The 11,243-nt window shown below is 28.4% G+C and overlaps 1 protein-coding gene and 1 long non-coding RNA gene across 2 annotated transcripts; one reads left to right on the forward strand and one right to left on the reverse strand.

The window, feature by feature from the left end:
• Window positions 1-1,879: 1,879 nt before the first annotated feature.
• LOC136074900 (uncharacterized) lies at window positions 1,880-4,612 on the reverse strand. The gene is made up of 4 exons (XR_010635541.1): window positions 4,176-4,612; window positions 3,885-3,966; window positions 2,079-2,176; window positions 1,880-1,985 (listed from the first exon to the last, which is right to left on the reverse strand). It is a non-coding gene; the product is annotated as an uncharacterized LOC136074900 (long non-coding RNA).
• A 3,136-nt stretch (window positions 4,613-7,748) lies between these two features.
• LOC136074549 (uncharacterized) lies at window positions 7,749-8,297 on the forward strand. The gene has a single exon (XM_065786881.1). The coding sequence runs from the start codon at window positions 7,749-7,751 to the stop codon at window positions 8,295-8,297; it is 549 nt and encodes a 182-aa protein (XP_065642953.1).
• Window positions 8,298-11,243: the final 2,946 nt, after the last annotated feature.

The following is an 11,243-nucleotide window of genomic DNA, read 5'->3' on the forward strand; positions in this document are numbered from 1 at the left end:
GTGTGATTGTAATACTTCGGAAAAAATTGTTGAGTAGAAACAGTGGCAAGATGATAATGGAAGGATGAAGCAACTTGTTCAAAGCACTTCAGTAGTACACTTGTACGATCATCTGTGCTTATTGATGCTTAGCTTTTTAACTCACATTTTTATAAAAAGACAACAGCACAAAAGTTTAAAAAATGACAAAAAGAGGTAAGTGGAATAGCTGTGATACAAATGGATTACGCAGAAAATTAAAAACATTTTCCTCAAGATGAGGTTCAAAATGCACATTGGAATCAACAGCAAGTAACTATCTTTACTTCTGTGACTTGGTTTCAAAATACGAAAAACTGTCATACTATTGTTAGTGATTGTACTGCTCATGATAAATTAGTATATTTTGATAAATTAATTCAAAGCCTACCAAAGGATGTTTTTGAGTTAAGAGTTTGGACAGATGGTCCATCAAGCCAATTTAAGAACAGATTTATTATTGCAGGTACTTAAAAGCTCCGAAAAACTAAATCTACAAGAGATATTTCAGAAATCAAATTATGTAAAAGGGATTTCCACTTTTTATAACTTTTCTTTTTTTGACGATTGCTTACAAACAAAACGGTATTCCTCTGAGTCAGAAACAACAACTCCAAAAATTAAAGTTGCAAAAATAAAAAAAAAATTATTGGGAATACAGGTTTTTATGTATTTTGTTAATTAGTTTTTTGAATTACGTTAATTTGATTTTAAATGCTTATACAAATTGATTTAAGTTTATTTTAATTAATTTTATATAGAATGAAAACTACTAGGTTTATTTTGAGAAGCTCGTTTAAATAGGTTTAATAATTTGCAGTATTCAAATGAAATTAACAGGTTTAACGTAATGTTTTTTTAAGTCCAGTAAGTAACACACTATATAATGAAATATTGTCCCAAAACAATTTGTAGTTGAGAGAATTTAAAGTATACATTGGAACAATTAAATGATTTCGGGATGATGCATACCTACATGAACATCTAATCTTTTAAGATAAAAAATATATAACTAATAGGTTTGCATTAAGAAAATTGAAATGTCCCAAAAGAACGGTGGATTCGGCCATATAAGGAAATATTAGGCCACAAGCAAAACAAACATGAATACCTGCTCTTTAAATAAATGCATTTAGATAAGTTCAGACAAGCGTTATTAGCAATTTTAATTCATCAAAATAATTGAAATATATATATGTATAAGTACTTGTATAAAATTATATACGTGTATTAATATAAAATAATTAATTCCGTTAAAAGTTAAATATAACGTTGTGCAAACGTAAAATATAACGTTGAATCAACTTAAACTACAACGTTGCGCTAACGTAAAATACAATGTTGTGCCAACGTAAAATAAAACGTTTAATCAACGTAAAATATTACGCAATGCCGACTTAAAATGCAACGTTGGGCCAACGTTGTTTTTTGGTTGTTGGGGACGTCGCATTTGTAACCAAAATGATATAAAAAACAACGTTGGTGTAATGAAAAATAATAGCTCGTTTGTTTTAAAGCAATCAAATATTAACTCGAAACAAATGTTAAATATTTGACATCAAGTTTCATTTTATACTAGCAGAAAGCAACCCGTAATACGGGTTACGGTCGGTCTATTACTTAATTTACAGTGGCTATTTTCTTTCCTCAAAAGTGTTGCAAATGCAAACTAAGCTAATTAATTAGTTCAACCCGTTATAAAATTTAAGTAACTTCGTATTTGACAAATGCGCAAAACTACAATATTCTCCATGTATTTAAAGGTTTTGAGTTTGTTTTTAGTTGCGACCCCTCTTTAAAAACATCTTTTAAGTTACGTACAACAAATTATTAGGCACAAAAAAGAGAAATTTAAAAAAAATTGAACTAATTGCATATATTTATATCATTTTAACTGACAAAAAATTTACAATAAAAGGAAATCAGGGTATTTTTTTAAAAATCGTATAAATGCGTTAATCGTAAATCTTAAAGAAAAAAAAAATGGAATTATGATACCGTAATTACAAAAAAATAAATAAAAATAAAAAAAACCACATAAAAACTCAAAATCGATTTACCTAATTATATTAACCTATGTTGACATGGCAGTTAATATAAACATTTATCGAAAATGTAACTATAAAATCTGTTTCCAAGTACAAAAGGATTAACAATACTAAAAAAAAATAAAAATCAAATTAAGATATAAATTGCATTTTAGCAAAATGTTGTCTTGGCTTTTAGTAAATAAATAAAAGCAGTTTTATAACATATATAGTACATTTTATAAATAAATCTCTACAATTTCCTTGGTACAACAACTCGATCATGATAAATAACACTCTGTAAACATGAATTTTCTAATAATCTAAATCTTAATAAATTATAAACAATTAAACTTAAATAAAAATGTATGAAAATGATTAATGGTATATTAAATATAGAAAAACAAACATATAATAACTATAAGAATTATAGTAACTTATATTTTCAATATTAACATCTATAACACATTTAAAAGTACAATTTAAAAAAAGATTACAATAAACTAATTACTTAATAAAATTTTAAAAAGATTTTCTATTACCTATCAATTTAAGCTACTAAACATTATCTACCTAATGTCAACTTAAACATTTTCATAACCAAGTGTTTTCTTAAAGGTCATGACTTCATTAAGAAAACAATTCGTTAAGAAAAGTCTGGAAACTACTTAAAAACTAAGAAATAGTGTATTTTACAGAATACAGATTTGTAACTAATATCGAACAATAGGTATAACTATGCGCACTAATAATAATAATATTCACTGTGCTATTTCAGATAAAAGTCACTAATTTATGCTTCTGCTTGAAGAAATTATATTAATGTATTTATATTAAGAAACAAAAGCAGCGAGTTCTAGTAATGAAACTACCTATAAATCATTTTTAACAACAGACACTAACATAAAGATAAGTCAAAGGTAACAACATTACACAAAAAATAATTAAAGATGTAATGTATTTTCAGAATAGTTATATTGGCTAGACTACACTTAGACCTAAAGCAGTAACACCACTTGACTGGTAAGGTTGATGAATCTTGCTCTAGATCTATATCTCAAATATATTGTGTGTTATAGTTATACTAACTATAAAACACAATTTTTTTAAATGTTATATAACATATAAAAACACCTCATTTAACAATCATGTACACATTAGATAAAATCAGGGATGCAGAGTACCAAAAAGGACTCCGGATTTGAAAGTCACAAAAAGATTACTTTATCCTAGTTTTTGGTATACAGGAGCACTAAAAATATAAATAAGTTTATGGACTACTAATAGGTAAAAAAATTAAGACTATTAGGTTAGAGGAACAATCATTTTATTAGCCCAGAATTCTTAGGTATTATGGCGGCAAGGACTCCTGGCTTATAAACAATAAGTTTCAAGTAATCAAATCTCATGAAATTATTATAGCAGATAATAAGTCAATAAACATGTTTAGAGCTTCTGGACACTACAGACTTGGAAAAAGTAGATACAAAAAGCTGGAGTCTTTTTGAAACTTCGCATCCCTGGATAAAATACATTTCATACTATTATAAAAACACATTAATATAAACACATTTATAAAACAACTATATATATCACTACATACTTGTATTTATCAAACTACATATATCATCTCATACACATATTTATCAAAAACTTTTTAACTTTGAGCATAAGATAAACATGTAAGCAAACCTTTAACAGCTATAAAACGACATTTATTGGCATAAATTTTTTTAATGTAACAAAGAATGCAGACTACAATTTACAACATTGTAATGAAAAAGATGAAACCATTAAAAAACAAAATTATAAATTTCAAATAAATACATATTCAGATACCTTAAAATGAAGCATAACACAACATTCTTTTGACAATTTCCAGAAGAATTTTTTTTTATTTTTCTATTCCTTATTATTTTTCCTAAGAATATAAAATATACATATAGATATAGAGCAATATAAAATAGATTGAAATAAACGCAAACTTATGTATATAAACTTACATGAACACAAACAACAATCTTATTCTATTTAACTTTCATATTAAACACATAAATAAAATTTCATAGTCATTATTCTTTCTACAAAAAATAATCTTAATCTATAAATAAGAAAATGAATTGAACTTACTAAAAAAGCCATCAGCTCCTCTTAATTGCTCCAGAAAATAAAACAATACTTGCTTAAAATGTTCTAAAAAGACAAACGACAAAACTGAAACAGTTTACTTAAACAGAAATTTTAGTTATAAACTTCTTCTAAAAAATGAAAACAGGCTATAAAAATTAGAAAAATAAAAACAACCAACAACAAACAAACGATTATTTGAATTTTCTATTTTAAACAATGAACAACATCAATTCTTTTCGAAAATAATAATATATCAGCTCCAATTTGCTTGCTTGCTTGCTTGCGAAAGACCGCATGGCAAATGTAACCGCGCATAAAAAAGTCTAAAAACTACTTAAAACTAAGAAATGGTGTATTTTACAGAATACAGAACCGTCATTAACAACACTAACATTAGGCGTAACTATGCGCACTATTCATTACCGTATTCATATATAAGATATTATTTGCAAAAGTATTGAGTATTTAAAAAAATTCGGATTTTCTTTTAAACCAATAAATTAAGTAAAATAAATTAGTCTTTTTATTATTCAAAACAAAAGTTAAAAGTTGGAAAATTTTACTTCTATGCCATTGGTGAATAAATCTTTTTGACAAAAAAAAAAAATTACTTTAAGTAATTATATTGACTGATTTTGGTCAAAGCTTTTTATTACAATTTGCTAAAAATTTTATCTACTTTATCATTTGCCACAACGTATAATTCTTAATAATTGGATATTATAAAAGTTATTGAAAAAACATCTGCTAATGTTTGTTAAAAATTTGCGACCACGCTGTATTACGTTAATAGTTTTACCAAATTACAACAACAACAAAAAAAATTTAAACTTTAAGTATATATACTTTTATAAATATTATTTATATTTTACTCTATACTTTTAAAACGTTTAAAAACATAGACTTATCCACTTTTACACGTTTTAATCTTTTAAGCAATTAAAAGATTAAAACGTTTAAAAAGTTAAAAATTTATTCGATAGTCCTAGAAAAACAATCTCTCTGACAAAGGGCCTGTTTATATGGAAAGCGGGCTGGCTCGTTTGCCGAGCCAGCCCATTTACCGAGATATCGACGTCATCAATATTTTAACTTAATTTTATTTTGCGTTTACATGAATAAACGAGCTAGCCCGGATAGCGATATCTCACTGTTTTTTGCCGAGATCTTGGCAAACGTGCTGGTTAATTTCTTAAAGAATTTGTACGCATGCGTACAAATTCTTCCTTTTTTAAATCTGAAAGCTTCCGCGTAAAATAATAAAACTGGCAACTTAAATTTTTAGTTGTTTTGCTTTTATAATTTACAATTAATTTTCGATTTTATTAGTTGCAGTTTTATTTATACTGCTGACAACTCTCACTCAAAATGGCTGATTGTATTGATAAAACAAAAAGAAAAAACTTCAAATGGGATCATAATATGGTAGAGAACCTTATAAATTGTGCTATCAGCTATAAAGCAAGGATGGTTTATAAAAACCTTGACTTAATACCGATATAGTTGGTTTATATAGAGAAGTTCGCTTATCTATGGCAGTGACTTATAATAAAGATGAAGAGTTGTATTCTGGGCCTGTTGCCATTGATACTTTAAATGAAAAGGACTCAAATGAAGTAATAAAACGAGGAACTAAATGAGTTCAAGAAAAATTGGAGGAAATCCGACAAAAGTTTTCGAAAGCAGTTGTGAGTGGAAGTCGAAGTGGTAAAATTATATTTGAGTTTTACAACCAGCTCCTCTCCTAGTGGGGTGGTTCAGCCAATATTGAACTACTTATATTTGGTGTTAAAGGGGATGATTTTGTTGAAACCGAAGAAACTCATTTTTCAATTGATCAAGACTTATCAGAAGAGGTAGAGTTAGTCAACAACAGCGAAACTGCAGATAGTATTAATAACCCAAAAAAATAAAAAGCTGTATACCACAACTCATTGACAACAAAAGAAAGCACTTGGAATAAAATTTAAGCGCCGCCCAACACGACCAACTACTGCTTAAAGAAGCTAGAGACAATACTCAATTTAGAAAAGAAATAACAGAACCAATGCGAGAATCGACAAAGTGCTTCACAGAAAGTATTAACACTGTAAGTAAATCAATGACTGACCTGGGAAATGGCATAAGTCGTTCTATTGAGCTTTTGGCACAAGCTATGATAGTACAAACTCAACAAAATCATCAAACCAAAATCAGTTCTATCAACATTCACCTAACGTATATTCACAAATGCAACTTAGTCCCTTAGTGTTACCAACAAATACTTGTCTAGATAAAAACACTTTCAAAAATATTGAGAAAAAATAAAAACAAATAATTTTATAAAGAGTCTTTATCAAGATGTTCAAGATGTTTATTATTATTATTATTACTATTCTTGTTATTATTATTATTATTATCATTGTTATTGTTATTATTATTATTATTATGAATGTATATATATTTGTATGTGTATGTCTGTTTGTGTGTATGTTTAATTTATCAAGTCTGTCAGAGTTCTTTGTATAACTAATCCTTCAGCGTCATTTATAGAATATATTGAGTTTGGTACATTTTGTATTTTTTTTCGTTTTTTTTAATGAGATCTGTTTGTGATTTAGTTAGGTCGTCGTCAAAATAAGAATTTGTTTTTTCACATATGTTATGCAATACAAAACAAGCATAAATAACAGTAGGAACAACCTCTAGTTCAAGGTCAACCTTTCTTGTTAAAATACCCCATCTAGCTTTAAGACGACCAAAAGCGCACTCTAAGATTTCATGCTGCTCTAAGCATGTTGTTAAAAATTACCTCTTGATTATTTGAACAATGTTCATACTCTTTCATACAGAATGGTAGTAATGGATTTTCGTAAAAGAATATTATTTAAAAAATTATCAAATTTAAATTTGTGAAGCTTGTATAATACTATTAGGCTTTTAAGAAGCATTATTTGTGTTATAACACCGGTTAAACATATTGTTAAAATGCAATGTGTTTTTTTGTCGATAGCCGCCATCTTTAAAGTTATTATTTTACCGATAAAGAGGCTAGCCCTGCTAGAAAAAGCTAGGCTAACCTCGATATCTTTTTATATTTTTTTGGCAAAAGTTCATATAAACGCAATTTTAAAACTGGCCTCAACTACTTCAAAAGATGAAACAAGCAAGAGATAGGCGCTTTAAAAAAAAAAATCGTAGTTGCTGGTTTAAAACTGGCAGAACTGATTTATGGTGGGATAATATAATAACTGGTGTAGCTCCAATTGATGTATGGAAAACAAATTTTAGGCTTTCACGGTTTCTTTTCATGAATTTGGTTTCAGAGTTAAGCCCTTATTTATCTCCTGACCCTTTTTCGCCTAACTCTAGAGCTCTATCAGCAGATAAAAAAGTAGCGATTACTTTATACTACTTAAAAGATACTGGATCTTTGGGAATGACTGCAAATACTTTTGGAATTGCAGTATGCACTGCTTCTGCCATTATAATTTCAGTTTTTAAGGCAATATCAAAGTATCTTGGGCCAAAGTATCTATTTCTTCCAAGAAATCAAACTGAAATGCGAAATCAGAATTTGAAAGTAAATTTGGAATGACACAAGCCTTTGGATGCATCGATAGCACCCATATCCCTATTCGTCGTTCATTAACTAACTCACAAGATTTTTTTTGCTATAAGCAATATTTTTCTCTAAGTGTTCAAGCTGTATGTGTTTACAAAGGCTATTTCATGGATGTTGAGCGCATGTGGCCAGGAAGTGTACATGATGCTAAAGTGTTTGCAAACTCATCAATAAATATGAAGTTAAGAAATGCTATTCTTCCTCAAACGTTTCAAAAACCAACAAAAAAAGCAGAGAAGATACCTAATTATCTTATTGGTGATCCAGCCTATGCATTACTACCATTCTGTATGAAAGAATATGAACATTGTTCAAATAATGAAGAGGTAATTTTTAACAACATGCTTAGAGCAGCACGAAATCCTATTGAGTGCGCTTTTGGTCGCCTTAAAGCTAGATGGGGTATTTTAACAAGAAAGGTTGACCTTAAACTAGAAGCTGTTCCTACTGTTATTTATGCTTGTTTTGTATTGCAAACATATGTGAAAAAACAAATTCTTATGTTGACGACGACCTAGCTAAATCACAAACAGATCTCATTAAAAAAAACGAAAAAGAATACAAAAATGTACCAAACTCAATATATTCTATAAATGAAGCTGAAGGATTAGTTATACGAAGAACTCTTACAGACTTGATAAATTAAACATACACACAAACACACACATATATATATGTATATATATATATATATATATATATATATATATATATATATATATATATATATATATATATATATATATATATATATATATATATATATATATATATATATATATATATATATATATATATATATATATATATATATATATATATATATATATATATATATATATATATATATATAATAAACATCTTGAATATTATATTTATTAAACTCTTTATAAAATTATTTGTTTTTATTTTTTCTCAATATTTTTGAAAGTGTTTTTATCTAGACAAGTATTTGTTGGTAACACTAAGGGACTAAATTGCATTTGTGAATGTACGTTAGGTGAATGTTGATAGAACTGATTTTGGTTTGATGATTGTTGTTGAGTTTGTACTATCATAGCTTGTGCCAAAAGCTCAATAGAACGACTTATGCCATTTCCCAGGTCAGTCATTGATTTACTTACAGTGTTAATACTTTCTGGAAAGCACTTTGTCGATTCTCGCATTGCCTCTGCCATTTCTTTTCTAAATTGAGTATCGTCTCTAGCTTCTTTAAGCAGTAGTTGGTCGTGTTGGGCGGCGCTTAAATTTCGTTCCAAGTGCTTTCTTTTGTTGTCAATGAGTTGTGGTACACAGCTTTTTCTTTTTTTAGGGTTATTAATACTTTCAGCAGTATCACTGTTGTTGACTAATTCTGCCTTTTCTGATAAGTCTTGATCAATTGAAAAATGAGTTTCTTCGGTTTCAACAAAATCATCCCCTTTAACACCAAATATAAGTAGTTCAATATTGGCTGAACTACCCCACAAGGAGATGAGCTGGTCGTAAAACTCAAATATAATTTTACCACTTCCACTTCGACTTCCACTAACAACTGCTTTCGAAAACTTTTGTCAAATTTCCTTCAATTTCTCTTGAACTCGTTTAATTACTCGTTTTATTACTTCATTTGAGTCCTTTTCATTTAAAGTATCAATGGCAACAGGTCCAAAATACAACTCTTCATTTTTATTATAGATCTCTGCCATAGATAAGCGAACTTCTCTATATAAACCAACTTTATCGGCATCAAAGTCAAGGTTTTTATAAAGCATTCTTGCTTTATAGCTGATAGTACAGTTTATAAGGTTCTCTACCATATTATGATCCCATTTGAAGTTTTTTCTTTTTGTTTTATCAATACAATCAGCCATTTTGAGTGAGAGTTGCAGCAATATAAATAAAACTGCAACTAATAAAATCGAAAACTAATTGTAAATTATAAAAGCAAAACAACTAAATTTTTAAGTACGCGGAAATTGCCAGTTTTATTTTTAAACTTATCATTTTATGCGGAAGCTTATAAATTTAAAAAATGTAAGAATTTGTACGCATGCGTACAAGTTTATATATGAAATAAACCAGCCCGTTTGCCGAGATCTCGGCAAAAAACAGTGAGATATCGCTATCCGGGCTAGCTCGTTTATTCATATAAACGCAAAATAAAATTAAGGTTAAATATTGATGACGTCGATATCTCGGCAAACGGGCTAGCTCGGCAAACGGGCTAGCCCTTTTCATATAAACAGGCCCTCAAACATGCTATTATTTCTTAGTCTAAAAAGTTATCTTTCTCTGCATTTTACGGCATGAAATGTAATTTTATAAAATATTTAACAATAAACTCTGAAAGCCTGTTTAATATTCTTTCGATTGATATATAATATATGGAAGTTCACAGGTGTGGTTTAAGAAATAAAATAAAAGTTCAAAATTATTGCTTTTCCACTAAATAAATGTTTTTTAAAAAATGGCAATTTGAGCATCTGTGGGGAAGTGCCAAGTGGTTTTAAAAAAAAAAAATTCTTTCAGAACATGAAAACATGACTAATTTGCAACAACCTTGCATAGCAGTGTTGATAAACGGCGTAAATCTTCTCGCCTTCACTTTTCTTCTGCAGTAAACGGCGACTGCCTCCCAATTAATTTTTAGCGGCAAAATATTCTTTATTCCGTCTCCAGTGGCTTCCGCCTTTCAATTGGCGGCTGCAGTCAGAGTTCTTTTTTGAAGGCAAAATGTTTTGGAGGCCGCCGCTAATAGGGAGGCGGAAGCCAATTGTGGCCACCTCCAGAAGAAATTTCGGAAGTAAAACCATTTGGAGGCCGCCTCCAATAGCTTCTGCCTTCCAGCTGGCTGAGGCCGCCAAATTGGAGGCGGAAATATTTGCCTCCCGCCGGCAGATGTAATGGAAAAAAATTGCACATTTGCTTTCAAGTTAACGAGCAATTAAAATTTAACTGAGAACAAATGTTAAATACTTGACATTAAAGTTTTGTTTTAAATGAATTATTGACTATTTAAATATTTAAAAAAAAAAAAATTATTCGAACGCACAAATATACAAATAATACTAGCAGACATTTTATAGTATTGAACGTACAACAAGAAACATTGCTGAAGCAGTTAAAATATTTAATAAATTCAATTTAAATATTTTAAATCTTTTTAAATTCAATTTTCAATTCTACCTTTTTAAACTTTTAAAGTTTTTAATGTTTAAAATTTTTAAACGTTTTAAACTTTTAAACCTTTTAACTTTTAAACGTTTTAATTTTTAAACGTTTTCAACTTTTTATTGCTTAAAACTTTAAAACGTGTAAAAGTAGATAAGTCAATTTTTTAAAACGTTTTAAAAATATAGATTCAATTAAAAGTTTATAAATTTTTTCGTTGTTGTAATTTGGCAAAACTATTAACGTAATACATGGTCGCAAGTTTTTAATAAACATTAGCACATATTTTTTTCAATAACTTTTACAACATC

The sequence above is a fragment of the Hydra vulgaris genome, chromosome 01 (assembly GCF_038396675.1).
Source record: "Hydra vulgaris chromosome 01, alternate assembly HydraT2T_AEP".
NCBI lineage: Eukaryota > Metazoa > Cnidaria > Hydrozoa > Anthoathecata > Hydridae > Hydra > Hydra vulgaris.